Here is a 27699-nt window from a genome sequence, read left to right as displayed (position 1 = left end):
CCCTTCCTTTCTAAACTACTACAGCTGTTTCTGGAAGTATATCTGAGTTTCAACTGTCAGAATATTTTTCTTTTAATTTTCTTTTAGTACGCTTCCCATTGTGATGTTTCACAATGTATGGGATTGAAAAGATACCTCCACGTTGATTACGCGAATGATGACTTTTCTTACTCGCTCGTTGACTGGTAGTTGCTCCTTAGGTTATTAACTCGTGGTATACAACTTACCTTTTTTGCTTGACCTATACAGGGTGTTACATGACCGCATGTAAAAAAAATTGGGTGATAGAGCACTTTTTCCAAATAAACCGAGGGTCCAACGTGTTCGTGTGGGAGCCACCCCCAAAGAAGTGGTGAAATTTGGATTTCTTCTTTCATTTTTTTCTGAGCAACCATAAGAGTTACAAAGATTGTGACACGTCTTTGATAGGTTTTCGGGTATGCCCTATCCGATTTTGAAAAAATTGTTCCAAAATTCCTACCACGAAAGGGCGCACCCCTACTTGGGGGTGCGAAAAAGATTCTGATTTCGACGAAATTTGGTATCTGGGGTTTCTGAACATGAAAATGGCGATCTGGAATTAGTTTTTGAAAATTCGAAAAAAAAGTTCCACTGTAATTCTTGGCCGGACAACGAAAATGGAGAGAATGTCACGAAATTTGTTCTGTACATACTTGAGTTAAGGAACAAAATTGTCGAACAGTTTCTAAAAATAGCTTTTCAAACAAAAGTTATACTTATTTGAAGATTGGGCCTTCGGGTTACAAAGTGTCCCCCGCCTACTAGTGAGTGATCTAATTTCGCATGTAGTGAATTGAAAATATCGCAGATAACAAAAAAAATAACGGTTGAAGTCGACACAAGGTGACCTCTAGCAATTTTTATTAATTTCATGATCGTACCGGGGGAACTTATTAGCGTCACCTAAAAATCTCTTAGAGCACTCAACTAAATTTCTTTTACAGAACTTGACAACTGGCAAGACGAAATGTCTAGCAATAGACGCTGAAATACGTCAAATTGCAACGAAACAGCGTCCACCAAAAGGCAACGATTTTCGTCTTTTCTATTTACAACAATTTCTCGTTCTTTACAACTTTACAAAACCATCTTCTCCCTCTTACCAAAACTACTGCGTCGTCGAATAACTAACACCTGTATTTACGTCGGAGAAAAAAAGTTCTGCTTAACTAACTTAATTACTGTTACGCGGCGATAACACTCTTATCGCAATGACCGGGATACGATGAGATAAAATTTTACAAAACATTACACGCAAGTCTATCTGAACAACATAATAAACAAATTAACTAACACATCATTAAATATAAATAAATTCTAAATAAAATCAACAAGGACTGCACATTGAAATGATATGATCGAGATTGTGTTCAATCTCAAATTGGCGATCACATTTAAAGTTCATAATAATTGAAATTAAACACGTACAGAGTGACCTAACATTACCGTAGGTGCTATCCGCATAACAATATATATAGCAAGTATCTTGCCTGAACTACATGCATGCATACACAGTAAACCAATATCGGATATGCGGCATTTCGATCACTATACGAGACATAAGGAGCACCTTTTACCACAGGCACTTACAGAGAGTAACTGCTTTCGATATTGGGCATGCGTCTCTTAAGTGCCCCTACCTCTAAAAATAAACTTAGTTGAGTCACGATTTAATGTGCCTATTCCACAAAGCTGGCTTCCACTCGGGCGGCTCGGTTTCGGTTCTTTGGTACGAAAAATTTTTGATTCCACAAAAATGCGTACCCAATTCAGCGAAGTTGGATATTTATTTGTAGGTTTAAGAAAGTCTTTTCACATTTTTTTAAAAGCAAACTTTAATAACAAAATATATACAAAATGATAATTTCCTGTCAATGTGCAAAACCTAGTTGCCAGATTTAGATGCCGATATGCTGGTCTAAACTTCGAGCAGCTTTAGTGTGAGGCTGGATCAGCTTTGGGAGATGTGTGGTGTAGATTCTCAGAAGATAACCACTGCTCAATAAGTCAGTACCATCATACCCGAGATGCCCTCAACAACCGCATTGATACCTAACTGTGCTTGAGTGTAGTTCTTGCTTCCACGGTGCCATTGGAATGTTCTTCCTTGGGTCTTTTGTTTTCCGTCTGTGCTGTTTGATGATTTAGTACATTTCTGTTAATCTTATTTCCAGCGGGTAGCTTACTGTTTCTTCTTCAGGGTGTTAACTGGTGTTTCCCCTGCTGAGTTCGTGGTGAGGATTGTGATTCCTTTCCATGTCCCAGCTTGTTATGTGGTGACCTCTAGTTCTTTCTGGATAAAATCCTTGAATCTTTCCTTAAATTCTGGAACTTTGAAGAGTTTGGTGTTCCCATTCATTTGCCATGTCATAAACAAAAATTTTGATGCCAAAACCCCTCTATTCCACGACCATTGTTTAATTGGAAGTAACTGAATCATTATCAATACCTGATTCTAACTCAGATTCCTCCATTGAAATAATGAAAGGTGGATGTTTTCAAACGAAATATTTCCCATTTATTTAACACATGTCCATGAACCTAGCAGAGCAAGGTCAGTAGAACACAATCAGACATATTGGGTAATTAGGTGCTAATTAAGTGCCCTATTCCCGAATTAAATGCTCCTCTTTTTTTAAATTATTACATGTTTTGCCAGGTTCATATGAACTCAGCATTTTACCTTAAAAACCCAAGAAAATTAAAAGTGAACTAACTAATAATTAGGTGCTGATTAGCTGCTAATTAAGTGACCTGTTTTCAAATTCTGTGCTCTTCCTTTTTTTTATTTTTACTTTTACTATTTACATGATTTAAGCAGACAGGCACTGTGTTTACTAAAACAAATACGTCTTTAAGTGTTCTTGATTTGGTGCTAATTAATTGCTTTAAACGCAAAAAGTTACAAAAATTGTTCGTACAAATTTTACAAAGGCGTACTTCGAAAACAAAATTGCTATATTGTGCGTTGAATTATGAAAAGTGCAAGCGTAGCACGGGCAAGGGACGTAGGATGCTATATGATACTTGACAATTAAGATAAAACCTAATTATTAGTTAGTTCACTTTTCATTTTCTTGGGTTTTTAAGGTAGTGCTCTGCTGAGTTCATATGAACCTGGCAGAACATGTAATAATTTTTTAAAAGAAAGGAGCATCTAATTCGGGGATAGGGCACTTAATTAGCACCTAATTAGCACCTAATTATAGTTAGTTCACTTTTCATTTTCTTGGTTTTTTGAGGTAGTGTTCTGCGGAGTTCATATGAACCTGGAAAAACATAATTTTTTAAAAAAATAAGCATTTAATTCGGGAATAGGGCACTTAATTAGCACCTAATTATGCAATATGTTTGATTGTGTTCTGCTGACCTTGCTCTGCTAGGTTCATGGACATCTTCCGAAATTAGTTTTTCACAATGATTACAAACATTTTGCCATATGTCAGAAGTACAATTTGAAAGAGCTTCAAGCCATAAATTTTTAACCTTATCCTTGGATGAAAGCTGAGAATTTATACGCTTGTTGTAGTAAGTTTTACAGACCCCCATGCCATTTCAATAGGATTGTACTGGCAATGGTACGGAGGCAATCTACAAACTTCGTGCCCATTCTCTTTAAAAAATTCGTCAGTCACGTAACGTTTGTTATTGTCTTTCCTAAAAGGTTCAATTAAACTCCACAAAGATAATTTTTGGTAATTTTGCCCTCAATTTTGACATTGTGTTTAATCCTGCATCTGATCCTTTTTCCAATTACGTGAGGGTAATTTTTCCAACTGCACCGAATGATACGGTGCATTGTCCAAGATCACCACACATTTACCTTGAATTTTGTTCAGAGCAGGAAGTAATTGATTAACCACCCAATTTTGAAAAATCTCCCCGTTCATAGTTTTGTGATAATCCTTATCGTTACTATTTGACGTTTGTAATAAATTACACCCTTCCAAAAATCCAAAACAAGACGCCGCATGCAAAACAGTAAAACGCTCCCCTTCTGATTTAATTTTAGACGGATTACTTTTAATTTCAGAATCGTGTACCCATTTTCGGACAATGGATCCAAGTTTCGCCCAGATATACGAATGTTATATTTTCACATGAATTTTGGTATTGCAAGAATTTCCTCAAAAATGTAATTTTGGATGTTTCTGTTCACAGAGAATTTTACGTCCATTTATGTTTGTATTTATAACCTATGGATTTTAGAATGTCATATAAAGTAGTTTTCCCCTTATCAAAATCAAAATTTTCCCGCGCGTCCCTTAGTAAGTCAGCCAAAGTAAAGTGTTCATTTTGCGAGTGATAATTCCAAATCAGTCGTTGCAAATCTTCCCGAAATGAAAAACCTAATTGCAGATACAGCATGTTCATGATACCAGACTAAGAAATAACGAAATTTCGTCGAAATTCGAGTTTTTCTCATCCCAGTTTACGGTAGGAATTTTTTTTCGTAATCTGGGATCTGACGCACACTCTATATCCTATCCAAAGACGTGCCATCAGTCTCGAGAAAAAATTAATATAAACTGCTTTTTAGGGGTAGTTTCCAAACAAAACATTCGGCTTATTTGAATAAAGTAAATATTTGCTTTTGTCGCCTCTATCGTCCCATTTTTTTTGAACACTCTATATATCATGTTGTTTTAAAACATGTTTTTAACTTTCACAAATCTGGGAAATTTAAGAGTAGGGCAGACTGCAACAATTTCTATAAGCCCCTGATTCATTCATGACACGTAGAGCTCACACGAACTCGTAGGTCGCACATCATTCGCCAGATCATTTAGCAAGCATATCCGCTTGTTTATCTAATTTTTTTGTTGTGTATCAAAATAGATGTTGTCAAATACTGTCATGTGGTTGGCGCTTCTTTCACGCCTTTCCTTAACAATTTCGCGCAGGTAAAACAAATCTGGCGTGTAAAAATAGAGTGGAATGATTTTTGAACTGGAAAGATCATCTTAAAAATTGCAGACATTGTTCACATCCCATTCCAAATTATTTATTGTGTTCATATTTCGTGCCAAATTTTAAGTCGTTGCTGCGCACAAACTCCGTCCGCAACAGCGGCGTTGCAACGCCGATTTTTCGTTTCGCTCGCATTCGAACGCGAAATTCGAGAAATTTTCGTAAATTCGATAATGTGTAATGGGATAATTTCTATACAATGTAAATAAGTCGGACGGTGTCGAAGCATAATAATCGGCAGCTGTATCGTATAGCATGGATCTTTAAATAGATACGCCGACGTTCGTTCGTCCTGAAGGCCCCTCCAACGAGGTGCTGCAGGTCCCGATGCGGGAGATTTTTAAAACATTCTACGCTCGCAATTCGCAAACGACCGACGTCTTGGTGATAATACCAAATCGGGGATGATAACTTGACTTCTGCTAAATGAAGTCGTGGAAGCAATCGAATAGTGATAGAGAGGAACTTTTAATTAATTTATACGAACAATTTTCTTTCGTGTTTGTGTAGTGATTGTGCTTTTCTCATTATAATTTTCGCTTTGTTTTTGTGAGATTTTTGTGGTTAACATGCATCATCGACAGCAACAGCAACAGCAGAGTCAGCAAATGACTCAGCAAAGTCAGATTCAGCAAAGTCAAACTCAACAGCAAAGAATGAGCCGTACGGAGACTCGACAGTTCACCACCCATCAAACAGGTTAGCCATCTCCAAAAAACTGCCCTACTTTCCTTGTATGGTAAAGTTTTCTTATTGCAGTGTTTAATATAAATAGAAGATGACTACTAAACTAATTGCCAAAACGCTCCCTTCCGCTAAATTTAAGAATTACTCATTTTTGCCTTGTCTTCCTCAAAAATTCTAACCGCCGACCTCTTTCGCCCCCAAATTACATTAGTCGTTTTGGCAGTCATCCTCTAAAATAAACCAAAACTCTCTTCAATTTGAGTGCCAAAAAAATGTATCCAGTTAACAATATCGTATTTATAAATTAAATTAAATTCCCGGTTCATTAGCATTTTTTTCGACCATGGTCCAAATGGAAAGTAATTAAAACCCTGTTGACCATCACGTGCCAAAAGTATCCCAATAAATTTTGCAACTTGTCAATTAACCAAAAAGAAAAGCATCAACCCAACTATTTATTGCGCATTAATTACGACGGGAAGCTTTACAAAAATTAATCACAATCTCATCCACAATCGCGCGCCGCATGTCACATCTGAAATTCAGATTTTATTGGTGAGATAAAGATAGCTGCTCCAAAAATGGCCGGCGGTAACACGATCCAAGAACGAAAATAGAACGCGTCGAACCCCCATACCGTCGAGGAAAGTATGCCGAATATCTACCTACATTCTCCCGTTATTTTGGGGTTCTGTACTTAGTGACAAAATGTAATTGCGTGACATGAACGGATTTTGGAACAGAAGGCGATTTTTATCAAAATCTTTTCGTATTTTTAATTTGAGGAATTAGCCAAGCCAGCAGAAATTTGAAGTCACCGGTTAAAAATAATTTCCCGAAACAATCAACAACACATTTTTAATATTTTTCATCTGTATCATTTGGCCACTGATTGCCGAACTTTCAATAGATAAATTTTTCCCTCGATTTTTTCACTATCCAAAAATTACTGTCGAATGATTCTTTTTTTAAAACTTCAGGAGGTTTTGTTGTATGTTTATCAATTATAATTTGTTTTCAATTTTTGTCACTTATGAAAGACAAAAACTCAAACTTTTAGTCCTATACCTGTGATGTCATTGAAGTCCATAAAAACACTAGAAATTGGTGGTTGGAAAGCTGTATACCTATTACCAAATATTGCTCCTAAAGTTCTGACGCCTATTTTCGGTACAGCATTTGCGCCCTTTTTTCAATTTGAAAAATTCACATTTAAAAGACCTTTTGAAAAGCCATCTACATTAAATTTGCCTTGATGAGTCATAACCATCATTTTTTATGTAGTAATGTAAGCGAATACTTTCCATACGTGCGTATTTTGATGATTTTTTTAATACCTTAGCGGGGGCGAGGGCCCTCTCCTGCCCCTTCAAATGACAACCCTGTTTCACCCCTGCATTTCTCTTGCATTTGGGAGCATCAAAATAATTTTTGAATCCAAATTTTCCTCTTACTTGATATCAAGGTGAAATAGCTAATTAGTAATTACCTACTTTTTAAAAAATCCTGTTTTTTAAATACATACTTGAAATATTTAACATTTTGAACGTTTTGAATTGGCGCCAATTCCAATTTTCTAAAATGTTTTTCATAATTTTAATTAGCAACTGAAACAAAAGCGGCGTTTTAATTAATTTTAATTTTTGTAGTGCAAACTTGGTAATTATTCAGTTCAATTCGTGTTTATTATCTAAAAAATGTGCATTTTTTTTCAATTTTTAGCACAGTTCAACTTATGCCAATTTTTTGTAAATTTTGAATTGAATTTTTTTTAATCGTTTGACCTGAAAAGGTATTTTTTAAGTGCCTCTTGTCAAAGAAATTGGATAGAAAAGCACCAAAAGAAACATTTTAATAATTAGATTACAGGTCCAAAATGTATTGTTTTTTTAGAAAATATTTTTACAAAAACGAAAAGAGCATTTCCAAAAACCTTCCCTTCATCATCCTATATGTTATGGTAAAAATTAAAGATGAAAAGCAAAGTTTGAGATTTTTTGGAGGGGTAGGTTCCAAACGATCCGGTTTATTTAGAAAAAATAGTTGTTTTAGTCACTTTCTACAACCAATGTTGATTCAGTTTAGTGTCCTTTTGAAAACTGAACAAAAAATATTGATCTTCTGTTTTTTTTAATTACTTTGTTTATGTCTGCACCAAAGATTGTAAACAGAATAATTGCGGTTTTTTTTCAGTTTCTTAGTCGGGTCATATACAGGGCCTGCAACAGTGCATCGGTCTTTCTTAGCTCGTACCTGATAAAAAACATTTAGTGAAAACGTCAACTATCTATGATTGCGTATCTACAGAAATTATTTTGGAATGTACAGGGGGTCCCATTTTTACGGTGTCAATAAACTTTTTTTTAATAGAACACTATATTTGTACTCATTTCCATGTCATTTAGTAACCTCTCCTTGCAAATCTATTGTCAATAAGTGTCAATATATAACTGATTTTTAAAAAATAGAACACCCTGTATATTTTTACTCGTTTCCTGTTAAGTTTTTGGTTTTTTGTCAACTTTGCAATCATAAGTAAGCCTCACTACCTTGATTCTGAAGTTAAGAAATACATTTGATCATGAATAAGATGGCAACGTTAACAAAAAACCAAAAATTTAACAGGAAACAAGTAAAAATATACAGGGTGTTATATTTTTTTTTAAATCAGTTATTTATTGACACCGTAAAAATGGGACATGTAATTTCTGTAGATGCGCAACCATCTACAGTTGACATTTGCACAAAAGGTGTTTTTTTATTTTTTTTACCAGGTATGAGCTAGTAAAGACCGACGTACCATTGCAACACCCTGTATAATATCAAGAAATTTGGTGGAGACACGCTTTTGTATTATATCGAGAAGGCATCAGATACGAAATTTCGTCCAACTTTTTTTTCATCTTCGTGGTATAAGAATTTTGAAAACATTTTTGCAAAACAAAACAAAAAGAGCATACCTAAAATCTAGGCAAATTTCATCCTCCTATTTGTTATGAGGCAAAAATTAAAGATAGGAATAACTCATTTTTAGTAGTTTCGAAAAAGACCATGGACCAATTGAATTAATTCAAAAAAAACTATGCTTTTACGCTTTTAGGAATTTTGTTATATTCATTATTATGATTATGACTGTATACCAGGTCTTGTTTTGTAAAAATCAGCAGAATAAACCATTCTTCGATTTTTCAATTTTTTGGAATTTTTAAAAAAATAGTTCTAAATGTGTAATGGTTTAATTTTTTAAAAAATTTAAAATTGATCCGTTCTTTTTTAATTTATTAAAAAAATGTCTTTGTATAGATCTCTATTTCCCAAAAACTCGGTAACACTTCTCATAAATTTTATTTAAATAGTCGTTTGATTTTAAATTCAAAAATCAAAAAGTAGTCTTTTGGGCAATGTAAGTTTGATTTTTAAATTTATTTTCCCAAATCGCACTTTTTTAGGTCGGTTCCAAAAATCTCAAAATCCCTTTCATTAACAATTTATAAATTCGCCCAAAGATGATTAAAAAAAATTTTGTTATGCAGATACCGAAACTTTGTTTTCAAAAAACTTGGCCCATATCTTTATTTAAAATTTGTTTGTTTCAATTCGTTGTTAAGATTTGATTTTAAATTATATATATTTTTTTAATAATCAAACGACTGGTTTTTTAAATTTTCTGTTCAAAAAATTCAGTACCCCGTTCGCTACCTATTTAAATTCTTTTTAGTGTAAATACAAACAAATATGCCTATAGCTTTAAAATTGGTTTGCTTGAATTAGTTACTAAAATGTATCACGCGTTTCTTTAGGATGAGTTTTATATTTCAATACCAATTCGTAAACATTTTGTTAAAATATCAAGGTTACACTTTAAAAGAGCTTCAACTGAAGTTAATTTGGGAAAATTTCTTCAGTATGCGGTCCCTTAAATCAGTTGAGTTTTGAAAGTGTTATGCGCTTTTTTGAATCAGTTTTAGGATTGATTATGAACTTAATCTCCAATGATTTTAAATAAAACTATCAAGCAACTTTTAATTCTAAATATGTAATTTTTCATTTAAATTTTTTTACAGTATTCTTGAGATTTTTTAATGGAGATAAAAAAAATTCAATGCGCAAAAAAGTGCCATCTATCCCTTTGTCTTATTTTAAAACTTTTTTTTTTTCAGTTAGTAGTCAAGGATTTAAGTTCGAGCTATCCTTAAAATAAGGCCAAAAATAAATAAATAAATTATTTTAAAAAATGGCCCAGCCAAAAATATGTAAAATACTGAGTTTTTTGAATGTAAATCTTGAAAAAACTTGGTACATTTTTTTCAAAATACTTTTGTTAAATATCTTGTTAATTTATATTTTTAAGTTAAATTTTAGTTTTTGAAAATACTCAAGCAATCTTAAAAGCATTGATTGGAGTTTTTTGATTTATTTTAATCGCTTTGCATAGGTCTGTGGTATATTTGCCAAAGACAATTATCCCAATGCTTTTCTTTGAAGCTATTTTTGATAAACTCATTAAAATGAGATTTTAATTCACCTTATAAATTTAAAAAAATTTGTTTCACTAAATCATCTTTATGTATTTAAGTTTTTTGTGTTGACTTTTTTACTTTTGGATTAATTTTATTTTTTAAGTTAGCAAGCAATATTTTGAAAGTTGGAAATGTCTTTCTTGATCCTGTGTTTACGAATGCCTCTTTGCCTAAATCTGTTCCGGGAATGTCAACGACCCATTTGTTGACTATTTAACGGATATTTAATTAAATAACTTCAAAAATAAAGAAAGTATTATCAAAAAGGTTGCTTCCATTGTTTCTTTTTTTTGTCCGATTCACATAATATGATTTTAAGTTAGATTTTGTTTTTTTTCAATTTTTTGTGTATTCCAATACAAATTTTAAAAAATTTTATAAACTTTAATTTTAATGAATCACGAATTTCAAAAAATCTCTTTTCAATATAGCTTCGATACATATGGAATTTCCATACATGAATTTTTTGTATGTATCAAAAAAGGTTCTCCATCATCGTTGTATGATTTTTTCACACTTCGCCATCAACATTATGGGTGTTCTAAACTCAGAAACTTAAGGGAAATGGAAATCACCTGCTGAGCCGGTGCATATTTTTAAACTGAAATATAAATTTTGGATTTGGCGTTGCACAAATGTTTCAAAAGATCATTTTTTTAAATAAACCAATTCGGCCAATTGGTTTTTTGTATTTATCTTAAAAATCAAAGGGTTGCATAATGAAGTTCCTTAACAATTCCAGACACAACGCGAACAAAACTTGAGATTTGCGTTGATATGTCTATATACTAACCTTCAATTTGCGCGTTATGTTAATTTTTTTATTTTTTTACAGTTCAAGAAGGACACATGCAGGTATCCGGGCAACACATGATAGATCAAGCTGGTTTGCAACAAATTGGATTTGGTCCAAATGCAGCGCCACCGATGTTTGAAAAGGTTTTCCAAAACGCAAGATTCGCCCAAGGTGGTAATGCCACCTTTGACGGTCGCGTTACTGGAAAACCCCAACCGACAGTCGTGTGGACCCGCAAAGGAGCCCAAATGAGAGATTCATCCAAATATCGCATCTCCTACAACGATCAAACTGGCGACATCACTTTGGCCATTTATCAAATCGGGCCCGGAGATGAAGGAGAATACACGTGTTCCGCAAGAAACCAATACGGAGAGGCGGTTTGCTCCGTCTATATTCAACCCGAAGGTTTCCCGATGGCTCAGCAAGGTACCCAGAAAACACAAACCTTCAAAACTTCCGAACATAAGACCACCAGCACTGCGCACGGTACCACATACCAAAAGCACCAAGAATCTTCTTTCTACACCAACGGCACGGAGCAGGAATTTAAAATAGATACATTTGAATATCGTCTTCTGCGCGAGGTGTCATTTCGAGAATCCATCACTAGAAGACACGCAAGTGAAACCGACGTGCACGTATCGACCACGGTGGAAAGATCGTTAGGTCCACCAGCTCCGCCACAAATAACTCAAAAGCCTCGCAACTCAAAGTTGTTGGAGGGATCCGATGCAGTGTTCAGTGCAAAAGTTGCCGCAAATCCCAGACCGCGCTTGACTTGGTTCCGAAACGGCCAAAGAATCACGCAGTCCAATAAATACGAATCCAGTTACTCCAACAATCAAGCAACACTTCGGGTGAAACAAGCCCAATCGGAAGACTCCGGGCATTACACGCTATTAGCCGAGAATCCCCAAGGGTGCATTGTATCCTCGGCGTATTTGGCTATCGAACCAGTAACCACCCAAGAAGGTTTAGTGCACGATGCGACATTCCCAGTGCACCAAATTGAGGAGCCGTCGGAGACGGCCAAGACTCTTGCACCTAACTTTGTACGAGTGTGCGGTGATCGGGATATTACAGAAGGTAAAATGACACGTTTCGACTGCAGAGTTACAGGGCGTCCCTATCCTGAGGTTACTTGGTTAATCAACGGGCGCAAGGTAACTGATGATCACAATCACAAAATACTCGTAAACGAGTCTGGTAACCACGCACTTATGATTACGAGTGTTGGGCGTAACGATTCCGGAATAGTAACTTGCGTTGCCACAAACAAGTCTGGAGAGACCTCTTTCCAGTGCAATCTGAATGTTATTGAAAAGGAGCAGGTCGTTGCTCCGAAATTTGTAGAACGATTTACCACGACTAGCGTAAAAGAAGGGGAACCGGTAGTTCTGCACGCTAGAGCTGTAGGAACTCCTGCCCCACGAATCACTTGGCAGAAGGATGGTGTGCCATTAACTCCAAGTCACGAAATACGAATCACGACGGACAACAGTGGATCCTCGACATTGGACATTTCGCGAGCCAAGGCGTCGGATGCTGCATGGTATCAGTGCACCGCTCAGAATGTCGCCGGGTCCACTGCAACACGAGCACGTCTGTTCGTCGAAGTACCCCAAGGACCTATGTCGGAACCTTGGCGTCTACATCTTCCCCGACCGACTAAAGTTATTGAACCTGAGTAAGTATACGCGCACTTTGAAACGAATTTCGCTCACTGTTTTCTGTGTAGACCCGAACCTGGTCCTGAGGTGATCTACCTCAAACACATCGAGCCCGCTCAACCTTACTATCCCAGGGCGGAAGAGGACCGGGTATATCCACCTCCGCAATTTATCATTCCCTTGCGCGACGTAATGCAACTGGAAGGTGGAAAGGTTCACTTCGAAGCAAGAATCGAACCTGTAGGTGATCCTACGATGCGCGTGGAGTGGTTTGTCAACGGAAAATCATTGGAAGCAAGTGAGTATTACGACCAGTTAGTAGGGCGCGAAATTGCATTGTATGATTTTAGGCTCCCGCGCGACAACAATTTTCCGCTTTGGATTTATAGCGCTTGACTTGCTCAGTATTACTATGCGTGATAGTGGCGAATACGTCTGCCGTGTAACCAGCGCTACAGGTTCCACGGAATCACGTGCCACACTGGGCGTGACCGCGCGCGCTTCAATCGAACGTACGAGTCAGCACCCCGACAGCCTACAGTACATTCAACAACTCGAAGACTACTCAAAGTACCAAAGGACCGATAGCCTCGAAGAGACTTCATCGCAGAAACCGCACTTCATCCGTCCACTCCAAGATCAGGGCGCTCTCCAGGAAGGACGAAACGCGCACTTCGAAGCGCAATTAACACCAGTGAGCGACCCGACGATGAAAGTGGAGTGGTACAAGGATGGAAGACCGATCACGGCCAGTTCCAGAATTTCGACCATATTCAACTTCGGTTACGTTTCCCTAAATATAATGCACCTACGTGCCGAAGATGCCGGAACTTACACGGTGAGGGCAGTGAATCGTATGGGAGAGGCTATCAGTAATGCAAACTTGCAAGTGATCGTGCGCTCAACGGTCACAAGCGACTTGGGAATACCAGAACAACAAAGGTACATTGAGAAGGTGGGCGAGCTGGAAGCGTACCAGCAGCAACAGCACCACAAGTACGTTCAGGAAACTCCCGAGAGTTCCCAACCGCCCGAGTTTAAAACGCCGATCAAAGACCAGCACGGAATACGCGAGGGCGGTTTCGCACACTTTGAAGCGCGGCTGGAACCCACCGGTGACAGCACGTTGAAAGTTGAATGGTTAAAGGATGGACGACCGGTAGAGGCGAGCTCGAGAATGACGACATTTTTCAACTTTGGTTACGTCGCCTTGACGATCAAGGCCGTCACCATTCACGATGTCGGCAACTACACCTGCCGCGCCTACAACGCTTTAGGCGAAGCGGCTACCACCGCGCAACTTAGCGTTGTCAGCAAGAAGGATATAATCGTCGATTCCCAACATCCCGGCGGATTGCAAAAGATACAGCACTTGGAGGACTCGACACGGTACACTCGCAAAATGGACGAGGAGGTTACGGTCACGCAAAAGCCTAGGTTTTTGGGGCCGCTGAAAGGGACGAACAAAATCGTCGAGGGACAACGCGCTCATTTCGAAGCGCGAGTTGAACCGCAAAACGACTCGACCATGAAGTTGGATTGGTACTTCAATGGAAAGTTAATCGAGAGTGCCAATCGCATACAAACCTACCATGACTTTGGCTATGTCGCCTTGGATATTCTCAGCGTGAGAGGCGAGGACAGCGGCACCTATACTGTTGTCGCTAGAAACGCGCTGGGTGAAGCTCAACTCTCCGCCAGCATGGTGGTGGAAAGTAAGTATCCACTTTCTCGTCTTCAGCTTCTACCATGTGGGTCGTCAAATTTAACAAATTGTTTAACTCTACCCCTTTTAATTACAGCACGCGCCAGCATTGACACAAGAAGCATGCACAGGACCGCGTACGAAAAAACGCAACGCATGGAGAGGCCTCCACATGTAGAACCCGAATATCAAATTGAAGAATTGTGTAAATCAAAACCGATCTTTGTCGTGCCACTATCTGATCCACAGCCACTCTCCGAGGGCCGAAATATTCACTTGGAGTGCCGATTGGAACCAATGGGCGATCCCACAATGCGAGTCGATTGGTTCTGCAACGGAAAACCGATAACAGTCGGTTCTCGATTCCGAACGTACTACGACTTCGGCTTCGTCGCCTTGGATATAATCCACGCGACCGCCTTAGACTCAGGAGAATACACAGTGCGTGCCACTAACCAACTGGGATCGGCCCACACATCGGCTTGTGTACGAGTCATAAGCCGATCGGACATCGTCACGGACAGTCAACACGAACAGTCACTGGAGCAAATACAAATGCTTGAGGATTCCGCTCGGCACCACAGACATACCGCTGAGGATGTCACAGTCATGCAGGCGCCTCAATTCACGCGACCCTTGCACAATATTGAAACAATCGAAGGTACCAACGTGCACATGGAATGTCGCCTGCAACCAGTCGGCGATTCCACAATGAAAGTGGCTTGGTTTGTCAACGGCCGCCCAATTAAGACTGGACATCGCTTCAGACCGGCTTACGACTTTGATTATGTAGCCTTAGACCTTTTGAGTGTGTACCCCGAGGACTCCGGGGTGTATACATGTCAAGCCAGGAACCAACTGGGAGAAGCCATTACTTCGTGCTCCGTAAAAGTGTTGGCCAAAAAAGATCTTCTTTTGGAAACTCAACACCCGGGTGGCTTGGAGAAGATTCAGTACTTGGAGGATGCGTCCAGATACAAACGTTCCGAGCACGTCGACGAGGTCATCAGTGTAAAACCAAGATTTGTGACGAAGCCCAAGAGTATGGAAAACATGCGCGAAGGTCAACACGCCCATTTCGAATGCAAGCTGGAACCGGTTACCGATTCCAATCTAAAGGTGGAATGGTACAAGAACGGGCGCCCAATCACCATTGGACACCGATTTAGACCAATACACGATTTCGGCTACGTCGCCCTGGATGTGATTGACCTAATCGCCGAAGATTCCGGCACGTACACCTGCCGCGCCGTCAACCTTGTAGGTGTCGACGAAGTTCAATGCTCGTTAAGCTGCAGCAGCTCGCGACAGATCATTACTGAGACCGTTCACGAACAAGGTTTGGAGAAGATTCACCACTTGGAAGACCGTGCGCGTTACCACCGCGCCGAGGTTGTGGATGAAGTGACCACTCAAGCTCCAATCTTCACGACGTCACTCAAAAATATCGAGATAAGAGAAGGGCAACGGGCTCACATGGAGTGCCGCCTGATTCCCGTTTCGGATTCGACGATGAAAGTTGAATGGTTCCACAATAACAAACCTCTGAAATCGGGTTCCAGGTTTACCGAGACTAATAACTTCGGTTTTGTGGCGCTCGACATCTTGTATACTTACCCTGAAGATTCGGGCACATACACTTGTAGAGCCACCAACGCGATTGGGGAGGCGGTCACATCAAGCGTATGCGTGGTCCATTCGAAGAAATCCATTTATTTGGAGACCGTCAACGAAAACGCCATGGAGCAGATTCAGCAACTGGAAGACCACTCCCGGTACCATAAACAGACTGCGCAAGAGGAGTACGTGTCTCAGGCTCCCGTATTTACTATGCCGATCAAGGATTTACGCGTTGCAGAGAACCAAGCCGCTCACTTTGAGGCACGCCTTATTCCCGTGGGCGACTCCAGGCTGAAAGTGGAGTGGCTACGTAACGGCGTGCCTATTCAAGCTTGTAAGTCACCTCCGAAGCTTTGCTCTTTAATACAGCGCCTTTTTTTTAAGCAAACCGCATGACCACGATGCACGATTTCGGTTACGTGGCCTTAAATATGAAGTACGTCAACCCGGAGGACTCTGGAACCTACACCTGTCGTGCTGTTAACGAACTAGGCGAGGCTGTAACATCCGCAACCCTTGCCGTGCAATGTAAGTAAGACAATATTGGCCCGAAATGTCGCCTGATTCAGATTTTGATTTTAGCAAAATCGTCACTGCAGCTTGAGACCCAGCACGAGGCGGCTCTACAGAAACTGCGCCAGCTTGAAGACTCGACGAAATACCAAAGGCGCGAAGAGGAAGAGGTGCTCGTCACCCAAGCGCCAAGTTTCACAACCCAACTGAATGGACCGACACAGTTGGTCGAAGGGCAAAGTGCTCATTACGAGTGCCGCATCGAGCCCTACCCAGACTCTTCGCTCAAAGTGGAGTGGTTCCACAACGGCAAACCTCTTACCACCGGTCACCGGTTCCGTACAGCTTACGACTTTGGGTTCGCCAGTCTAGACGTCCTTACCGTTTACGGAGAAGATGCCGGCGAATACACTTGCCGGGCCACCAATCGAATTGGTCAAGCCCAATCGTCCATAGTTACACAAGTCAAAAGTAAGTCAATTTGTAAGCTTTTTGTATTCTTGTATGATTGACGACATCACTTTTTGTTTGTAGCGAAAGCAAGTATCGTGCGGGACACCCAGCACGAAGGTGCCCTACAAAAGATTCAGTACCTGGAGGATGACTCCCGTTACAAGAAGACTGCAGTTGAAGATAGCTTGGTCATGGAAAAACCACAGTTTGGCAGGAGTCTCAAGAACATAGAACATTTAGCGGAAGGACTCAGTGCCCATTTAGAAGCAACGCTTACCCCAGTAAACGACCCGACCATGAAGGTGGAATGGTTCTGCAATGGACGACCTATCCAAACGGGTCACCGATTCAAAACCACCTACGACTTCGGTTTTGTTGCTTTGGATATCTTGTACGCGTATGCTGAGGATTCTGGTACTTACATGTGCAAAGCCAGAAATGCTGTAGGTGAAGCTGTGACAACAGCTTCTGTGAATGTTGTTGGTATGTATTCTTGCGTGTCCATTGGTGGGGAGATTAATGTGTTTGTTGTGCAGGAAAGTCCGGCTTACATCTTGAAACCTTGGACGAGCAGCGCTTGAAGAAGATTCGCGAACTTGAAAACTATGAGCGCCCTCAACGGCAGGAGATCGAAGCAGCTCCACAACGCCCCGTTTTCCTCACGCCTCTTACTAGTCTTGAAAACCTCAAAGAGGGAGAGCATGCCCATCTCGAATGTCGCGTCGAACCCATCAATGACGCCAACTTGAAAATCGAATGGTTCGTGAACGGAGTTAAGCTAAAAACCGGCCACAGGTTTAGAACAACTCATGATTTCGGATACGTCGCGCTTGATATCTTGTACACATACCCCGAAGATAGTGGTACCTACATGTGTAAAGCCACAAACTTGGTGGGAGAGGCCGTTAACACCTGCACAATTAAAGTCTTGGGCCACCGAAGTATCATTTTAGACACTCATCATCCCGAAGGTCTGCAGAAAATCCACGAACTCGAAGCGCAAGGTCGTCCAACGCGTCTCGAAATTGAGGAACCGGAGCCAACACCGCCAAGGCTAGTAACAGAACTGAGAGGCACCACCCACGTTTTCGAGGGCCAAACCGCCCACTTTGAAGCCCAAGTGGAGCCAATTCACGACCCTAACTTAAGAATTGAATTTTATCACAATGACAAGCCGCTGCCCTCAGCGTCCAGATTCCACATCACCTTCGATTTCGGTTACATTGCACTCGATATAACGCATTGCGTTCCCGAAGACGCCGGGCAATACTCCGTGAAAGCCATCAACAACCTGGGCGAATGCAAATCGAGCATTTCTCTAAAAGTGACAGCCCAAGGCAATATAATTATGGACTCGCAAAGGCCGGAGGGATTGGAAAAGATTCGCCAGTTAGAAGAGCACGTCCCCTACAAACGGCCAGAGATTGAAGAGCCGCAAACTCGCCAAAGGCCGGTCTTCACACAACCGTTGCAGAATATCGACAATATCTTGGAAAGCCAAACGGCTCACTTTGAATGCAGGTTGATCCCAGTAGGTGACCCCACTTTGAAAGTGGAATGGTTCCGCAATGAGAAGCCGATAGAAGACAGTTCTCGCATCACCAAAGTGCACGATTTCGGTTTCGTCTCTCTTGACATCACTCACGTGCGCGACGAAGACCAGGGTGTTTACATGTGCAGGGCCTCTAATGCACTGGGCGAGGCCGTGACCACGGCGTCTATGAAAATCAAAAGTGAGTCTCATTGGTAGGTTTGCGTTTCGTATCTATAGCCTATCATTTCAGCCAAAGCAAGCATACAGTTGGAAACCCAACACGCAGAGAGTATGAAGCGAATCCAACAGTTGGAACAGCCACTCGCTCCCAGAGCAGAAGAACCCGACCGCGTATTTGAAAAACCAGTCTTCACGCAGCTCCTGACTGGTCCAACAGAGCTTTGGGAAGGCCAGCACGCCCACTTTGAAGCTCGCGTTGTGCCAGTAGGCGATTCGAGTTTGAAATTCGAATGGTACGTTAACGGGGTGGAGCTGAAGCTCGGTTCCCGTTTCCGAGTTACTCACGATTTCGGTTTTGTAACTCTCGATATAATGTCAACGGTACCAGAAGATTCGGGCGTCTACACTTGCAAGGCAATTAACAAAGCAGGCGAGGCTGTGTCGTCGATTTCGATGAAGGTCAAATCGAGATCGCACATCATGCGCGAGGCCCTACAGCCTGACGCTTGGGAGAAAATTCAGCTGAAGGAAGCTGAGATGAATAAGGTGCCTGAGAAGTTTGTCGATTCGGCGCCCCAACAAGCCCCTGTATTCACCACGCATTTGCTCAGTTATGACCAGCTCGTTGAAGGTCAGCACGTGTATTTGGAGGCTCAGGTGGAACCCAGAGCCGATCCCAATTTGCGCGTGGAGTGGTACAAGAATGGTATCTCGCTTACAACCGGTACTCGCCTAAAGAGCACCTTCGATTTTGGACACGTGACCATGTCGATCAATGGGTTGCGTGGCGATGACTCCGCCATATACACGTGCAAGGCCACCAATCTAATGGGAGAGGCTGTGTCCACTTGCACTCTCAAGGTGCAAGATAAACACTGGCTTCTAGGACATTCTTTGCATCCTGATGCAATCCCCAAGTTGGAAGCCTTGGAAAGACCTCAAGATGAACGCCCTACTCATCCGGAACCGACTTACGAAGAACCAGTTTTCATATCCCATCTTAACAATGTGGAGTGCGTTGAAGGTGACAGTGCCCACTTCGAATGCCAAGTGGAACCATCCAAGGACCCTACAATGAAAATTGAATGGTTCGTTAACGGCAAGCCATTACCTAGCGGTTCCCGATATAAATCCACATACGACTTTGGGTTCGTTTCCCTTGACATCACCCACACTTACGAGGAAGATTCAGGAATTTACACATGCAAAGCGACTAATAGTAAAGGCTCTGCCAGTACCTCAGGCTCACTACGTTGCACGGGCAAACAAAGCATTTATCGCGACACGCAACATCCTCAAGGCAAGGTAGGCTTCGAGAAAGTTCAGGAGGTAGAAGACGAACTAGCTAACCGCTACCAGCGCCAAGCTTCAGGTCCTGATAGCCAATACCCCAAACCAATCTGGACCATACCTCTTAATCCCGAATTTAAGTTAATTGAAGGGCAAGCGCTTCATCTCGAGGCCACAGTCATACCAAAAGACGACCCGAATTTGAAAATCGAGTGGTTCGTCAACGGCAAGTCGCTCGATCATGGTTCTCGATTTAAATTATCAAACGATTTCGGATTCGTCACGCTGGATCTCACCGACATCTACGAAAGAGATCAAGGCATTTACACGTGTAAAGCCTCAAACAAGGCCGGTGAAGCATTTACATCTACGACCATCTACTGCAGCACCAAGTCCAATCTGATTGAACGCACACAACATCCCAAAGGAAAGGAGGGTCTTGAAAAGATACAGGACCTCGAAGATTCGTTGAAACGAGGCGAGGCCCCACGAATTGAGTCGGAGGAGGGACACGCCCCTGTGTTCACCTCCGAGTTTACGAACCTCGTCAATCTTAGTGAAGGGGAAATTGCTCATTTCGAAGCGGGACTTACACCAATCGGCGATCAGACCATGGTCGTTGAGTGGTTCTACAATGGAAAGACGATCGCTGCCAGTCACAGGCTGAGAACAGTACACGCGTTCGGTATGGTGGTCTTGGAGGTGCTCGGTACCAAGATTGAAGATTCGGGTACCTTCACGTGTCGCGCGGTTAACAAGTGGGGAACCGCGGAACAAAGTGTTACCTTGCAATGCGTCGACAGGTACAGCGGGCAGAAACCCAAATTCACCACGCACATCAAAGATATTGTCGGACTTAAAGATGGGCAATCGGCGCACTTTGAGTGCACCGTCGTTCCAACAAATGATCCCAACTTGAAGATCGAATGGTTCCACAATGGTCAAGCCATTCTTCAGTCGTCGCGAATCAAGACCGTTTCCGACTTTGGCTTTGTCGTCATGGACATTTCCTACATTCAAAATCACGATTCCGGTGAATACGTCTGCAGGGCTAGCAATAAGTTTGGTGAAGACTTTACTCGCGCATCTATCTCGGCGCATGGACGAAGTGGTGTGTTTACGGAGAGCTTGCAGCCCGACTCCCTTGCTAAAATACGAGAACTCGAGAGTTTACAAGGACAACAACAGCAGGCACCTTCCACGCCGGTAACGGAACCGCCTAAGTTTATCACGCAAATTGCGGACATTAAGCGCCTGGTCGAAGGCCAAAGCGCACACTTCGAAGCTCGCCTCACGCCAGTCACCGATCCCGACTTGGTGGTTGAGTGGTACTACAATGGCAAGAAATTGCCTCACGGTCACAGATATCGTACCTTCCACGATTTTGGCATAGTAATCTTAGATATTCTGTATTGCTACGAAGAAAACTCTGGAACATACGAATGCAGAGCTTACAATAAGCACGGAGAAGATTCTACTAAGGCAACAATGACGTGCGTCTCGAAGGTTAATTTAATCCTGGACTCGCAACTACCGCGGGTAATTATAATGATCGTGTAGTTAGCGCAGATTTACAGTGATTTTGCAGGGCATGGAAGGAGGTTTGGAGAAAATCCAATCTCTAGAAGATTCACACATTCGCAAAGAAGAAGCAGTGGTCGAGGAGAAAGGCAAAGCTCCAGTGTTCACTGTTCCGTTATCTAACATTGACAGCCTTCGAGAAGGAGAAAACGCTCACTTTGAGGCGAGACTAACACCAACTGACGATCCCAAACTTAAGGTGAGTTTTCTTCTCGCCGCGGTGCGTCTAATTGTATCGTTATAGGTTGAGTGGTTCTGGAACGGAAAACCTCTGAGGACCGGTTCCAGATTCCGCACCTTCCACGATTTCGGTTTTGTGATATTAGAAATTTCGCCCGTCTACCCCGAAGATTCCGGTGAGTATTCGTGTCGGGCGACCAACGATTATGGTGAGGCGGTCACTTCGTCCACGATGAAGGTGCAAGGAAAGAGAAGCATTATATTGGAATCTCAGCTGCCTAAGGGAATGGAAGGTACGATTGATCGTATTGCTGAACTTGAAGGGTTAGGGGTTGCGCCAACTCCTTCGTCACCCGAAGAGGACTCCGGAAAACCACCGGAATTCATTACCACCCCATCTGACTTGACGCTATCTGAAAACAACCTCGCCCACTTTGAGTGCCGGTTGATTCCGGTGAACGATCCCAGCATGAGAGTGGAGTGGTTCCATAATGGCAAGGCGCTTTGGGCTGGGTCGAGAATAAAGACAATTAACGATTTCGGGTTCGTTATTCTTGAAATCGCCGGAATTTACCAACGTGATTCGGGTTTATACACTTGCAAGGCGACGAATCGGCACGGTGAGGCGACAGTTTCGTGCAAGCTGCAAGTACGTGGTCGCCAAGGTATTGTGCTCGAACCACAGTTACCCACCAACTTCCGTACAGGCACGGAAAGTATTCAAAAACTTGAAGAAATATTGCACAAAAAAGATGAAATAGTTTCCGAAGATGAAACACCCCATCCTCCCAGATTTATCGTGGAGGTTAAAGACAACTTAAACGTACCTGAGGGTGGCCCGATCCACTTCGACTGCCGCGTGGAACCGGCTAACGATCCCACAATGAGAATCGATTGGTTCCACAATGGAAGACCTTTCGCCACAGGTTCGCGTGTTCACCAAATCAATGATTTCGGATTCATCGCTCTTGATATGGACTATTCCTATTCGCGTGATGCTGGAGAGTACATTTGCAGGGCGACCAACAAATGGGGCTCTTGCACAACTAAGGCTACTGTGACCTGCACAACCAAACAAAGCATCGATACCGAATCCCAGTTGCCTTCAGGCATGAGTGCTGAGAAGTTGAAAGAGCTGGAAAAGGGCGGACCAACGTCTGCGCCCATCAAGGAAGACGTTCCAATGGGACCTCCCAAGTTTATCACTCAAATCGAATCTTCAACGGTCGACGAGGCGGAATCCGTACATTTCGAATGCCGCGTGGAACCCAAAGAGGACCCCAAGTTACGAATTGAATGGTACCGAAACGGTAAACCTCTGCCGATGGGTCATCGTTACAGGAACATCTACGATATGGGTTTCGTTTCCTTGGACATCTTGTACGTCTACGCTGAAGATTCCGGGGAGTACGTCTGTCGAGCGGTTAACGACTACGGCGAGGACTTCACCCGTGCCAATATCTCATGCAAGCAGCTACCTAACATCATTTTGCAAAACCAGGTACCAAAAGGCATGAAGAGATCAGAAACCCTCATGCAAATGGAGGCCGCCATTAAAAAGTACACTTCCGAAATTCACTTGACCGAACAAGACCTCTTTGACGCCGACAAAAAGCAACCTCCAAGATTTGTGACTCAAATTAAAGATCAAACCGAGCTCGTCGAAATGGAGATGACCAAGTTCGAGTGCCAACTCGCGCCTGTAGGCGATCCCAATATGAAGGTGGAGTGGTTCCTGAATGGAAAACCTCTCCCACACAGTAAGTTTTTCATTTATACGATTTGTGCGTGCTTAGTTTTCGTTTCAGAAAACCGTTTTACGCCGATTTACGACTTTGGCTACGTCGCCATGAACTTCGGTTGGGTTTACCCGGAGGATAGCGGCGAGTACCTCTGCCGAGCTACCAATCTGTACGGTATGGACGAGACTCGGGCCATTATTCGAACAGCTGGTAAACCGGGTATTATTTACGAGTCGCAACTGCCGAAGGGAATGAAGAGTATTGAAAGAATTCGAGAGCTGGAAGCCGCGTGGCAAGTGTAAGTGTAGGCTGGAGTGAGAGATAGACGGGTGTGATTTGAGGTGGTTTGCAGGGTACCCGAGGATGTGCAGGAGGAAAGCAAGCCCAAAACCGCTCCTGTGTTCGTGAGCAAGCCGGAGGAGTGCAGCGTGGAGGAAGGTGGATGGGCCAGATTTTGCTGTCGCGTGACCGGCCATCCTCGCCCACGAGTCATGTGGTTGATCAACGGAAATACCGTGGTGAATGGATCGCGGTACAAGCTCACTTACGACGGAATGTACCATATGGATATACCAAAAACTCGCCAGTACGATACTGGAAAAGTTGAAGTTATCGCCCGAAGCTCCGTGGGCGAAGCAATCGCCACGACGGAATTGAAGGTCGTTCCAAGGCACGATGACTGGAGGAACGTGTTGAAGAATGCACCAAGACGTGAGTTTCTTTTAAACATAGGGGTTTAGTAAGCAACTCGTTGCTTATTAAACATGCATATGGTAATAGCGAAAGGGGGGAGGTGCAACAAAATTTGAAGGAACTCATCTAACACTTGCACTTGGAAAATGTCTTTTCTGGCGCCTCACGAACGTAGTTGGGCGTTCAGAATAGATCATCAGCTTACTGGATGAACTGCAAAATCCCCTCATTTACTATTATATCTTATGAAAGTTTTGCCATACCATTGATTAAACTTGGAAAAAGTGTTGGCCCAGTTTAATCAAAGGTGGTACACTACAACAGTCAGCACAAGTACATACCAGATGCCTCGCACTCTCACTATCAACAGCAAACCATGCACATACTCGTACCTTAGTACGAAATAATCATGTACAAGCAGGCTAACTCAATTAACACAGAACTATTCGATCACTACTTATTATACTCCCACCCCTCATCCTCTCCAAGATGCTTGGACGCCATAGATCGGCCTGTCTTGTTTCATGCTTCACGCATTGGAGGACCATTTTGAGGTATGCGATTTCAAGTAGGTATTCCGTATATCCTTGTCAAAACGTTGATGTTTTGCATGAAGTGCAGATGTAATACTTGTGCTCGTAGTGTTCCGTTTGTAACAAAAAGCCGATCACTAACTTTCATTTGTTCAACTATAGCTTGGTACGATATTGACTCTGGCGAACCTCAAAGAGATCGCTCAGATACTGAGCTGGAGCGCATATTCGACGAAAGAAACGCGGCTTTCCAGGAATCAGGTCGGCAGCACACCGTTCACATACAGCCGAAGGTGTTCAAGGAGCCAGAAACCGAGTGGCAGCAAAGCGTGCGACAGAAGAAAGGCGAAGATTACTACAGCAAATTGCAAGGTGTGGAGAACGATCAGGTTACCAAGGAGGTGAAGCTCCGCGAATCCACGCATCAGTTCGCCATTCCCGGCGAAAAAGTCATGCAAGGTTCCATGGCCAAAGGCATGGCGCAGAGATACCAAGAGAATTTGTAAGTCAAAAGCGCACCGTTTGTAGTTCAGCTGTTAATTTCTTGCGATTTTAGGGAGTACCAGCCGGAGGAACATGATCAGGCACCCATTCCAACCTTACCGAAGGGAACAGTACCGCATGCGCAACAAGTCCAACTGCGCAAAACGGAAAAAGGCAAAGAGTTTTTGCACCGTACCGATGTTATGGAGATAGACTCCAAAAAGGGCGCCTACCCTCCGGAGCCGACCGAGTCTACGGTGCACGGAAGGGAGACACACGTAACTAAACAAAAGCAAACCCAAAAGGAAACCAAGGGCGACAAGGAGATTACCCGACATATTACCGCAACGGAAACCACCGATGTTGAACACAAAGCGAAGGCGCACGACCGCGTGGTTCAAGGGCAAGTCTTGCCGTCCACGCCTCCTGTTTTCACCAAGAAGATACAACCATGTCGTGCTTTCGAAAACGACCAAGCGCGCTTCGAAGTCGAATTCGACGGCGACCCGCTCCCAACAGTCAAATGGTTCCGTGAAGATTTCCCGATCAAGAGCTCACCCGATTTCAAGATCTACACGTTCAGCACCAAGTCAATCCTGGTGATCCGACAAGCGTTTATGGAAGACTCCGCCGTGTTTAGCGTTATCGCCGAAAACCGAGGCGGTACGGCCAAATGTAGCGCAAACCTTGTCGTGGAGGAACGCCGAGCGCAAGCTAGGGGAGGCAAAATCCCGCCCAGTTTCGTCACGACGGTACAAAGTGCCAAGGCTAACTCGGGCCAGCTAGTCAGGTTCGACGCGCGGATCAACGGCACTAAGCCCCTAGACGTCTACTGGCTAAAGAACGGGAAACGAATCGCCGCAGACATCCGTAATAAAATCCTGGAGGAAGACGGAATCCACACCCTTTTAATCATCGAGGTTGTGCCCGAAGATTCCGGAAAGTACGAGTGCGTTGCGATTAACAGCGCAGGCGAGGCGAGGTGCGAGGCCGAGTGTACAGTTCAAGCACCCTCGACCCCAGCCAAACCCTCCAAACCCACCACTCCCGGCGCCGAAAAGTCGCCTTCGGTCATCGAGCCCTTGAAAGACCAAACCATTCGCGAAGGCCAGTCGGTCGATTTCAAGTGCAAAATTAGCGCCAAACCCGCACCCCAAATCAAATGGCAGAAGGGGGAGAAGATAATTAAGCCGTCCAAGTACTTCCAAATGTTCAAAGATGGCGAACAGTACACGTTGAAGATCTCCGAAGCGTTCCCTGAAGATGAGGGTGTATATAAATGTGTCGCGACCAATCCGGCTGGAACTGTCACCTTGCAAGCCAACCTTCGCGTGCTCGCCCCTGATAGCCAAGACGTTCTACCCTCACTGACGCCACTCAAAGATGCCATCGTACCTGAAGGATCGCCCGCGCAGTTTAAGACGACCGTTTCTGGAAAACCAAAACCGACCATTCAGTGGTTACGAGAAGGCTTCCTTATACCCGAATCTCCAGACTTTCAGGTAATTAGGCACTTTTTTTATGTACTAACTTAGGCCTTATTGATTTAATTCCTTTGAAACAAAGGCGATAGGCAACTTTCAAAACGCCAAATTTTTGGATCAAACTCCGGGAAAAGTCTTTATAATAGTCTGGGTCGTTATACCACAGGAAGTGTACAGAACATAACTGCTGGGACATAATTTATAATTATAGAAATCGTGTCTGTTTAATCCGTCATCAGCTGTGCATGTAAACTCACGGTCGTAATTAAAACTGCGATTGGCTTCCCTCCAAAAGAAGCGGAAACAAAAAGATCGTTATAAATTCTAGACAGTAACAATTATAACAATATTTTTGGGCGTTGCTATACGGTATGTGAACATTGGTTTCGAGGGGGTTATTTATAGCGCGGAATTAAATTGTAACGAAAATAGAAAGATGGAATCGGTTGCATTTGAAACTCTTTTTATCTGAACTCAAGTATATTGCAAAAAATTGACGTCAGTTCACTTACTCCCTTATTCTATTAAGCAGTAAGGTTCACAGAAGGGGTAACGACTATAAAGTTATTTTGCAAGTCGAAACGGCCCTTTGATCCTTTAATTGCATATTAAGAGTTTGAGTTTTGAAATAGTGGCTAGTTTGCTCTTACGGCGAAAAATGTTATTACAACGCACAATAGCGCATAACTCGCATAACTCCACGACTAATAAAATGATCGAGATGATTAGGACTATCTGTATTGCTTTTAGGGCGCAAAATACTAAAATAATCCTTCCGATTGGCGGAGTGTGTGCTTTACCTTTGGTTATTACCATGGAAACATTTTATTTCGACGTCAAAAAGCAGCGCATAATTTGTGCTTAATAAAAAAATAGGTGGTAGAGTCGCAGAAGTGAACTTTATTTTAACGTCATGATCACAGAAGCTAAATTTGAATTTTTGTAACGGTTGACGGAGGGTAATTGAAATTTTGTTAAGGTCTGTTCAGGCGCAAAATTTCATTCTAGGACTCACACGCGCATACGAAAAGGAACGTGTC

At 42.5% G+C, this 27699-nt stretch overlaps 1 protein-coding gene across 1 annotated transcript; it reads left to right on the top strand.

The window, feature by feature from the left end:
• Nucleotides 1-5314: 5314 nt before the first annotated feature.
• LOC116174773 (titin) lies at nucleotides 5315-26677 on the top strand (the record flags this gene model as incomplete). Its single annotated transcript, XM_031492760.1, is given in 16 exon segments — nucleotides 5315-5691; nucleotides 11035-12685; nucleotides 12737-12966; nucleotides 13019-14383; nucleotides 14471-16327; nucleotides 16378-16521; nucleotides 16576-16977; nucleotides 17041-17442; nucleotides 17496-18692; nucleotides 18744-21502; nucleotides 21552-21743; nucleotides 21789-23484; nucleotides 23533-23764; nucleotides 23819-24177; nucleotides 24855-25194; nucleotides 25249-26677. Coding segments are annotated over 16 exon segments (14385 nt in total), but the record flags the coding sequence as incomplete, so codon positions are not given.
• Nucleotides 26678-27699: the final 1022 nt, after the last annotated feature.

The sequence above is a fragment of the Photinus pyralis genome, unplaced genomic scaffold (genome assembly GCF_008802855.1).
Source record: "Photinus pyralis isolate 1611_PpyrPB1 unplaced genomic scaffold, Ppyr1.3 Ppyr1.4_LG6, whole genome shotgun sequence".
Taxonomy (NCBI): domain Eukaryota; kingdom Metazoa; phylum Arthropoda; class Insecta; order Coleoptera; family Lampyridae; genus Photinus; species Photinus pyralis.
The sequence above is the reverse complement of the archived record's forward strand: the minus strand, read 5'-3'. Positions and strand labels throughout refer to the sequence as shown.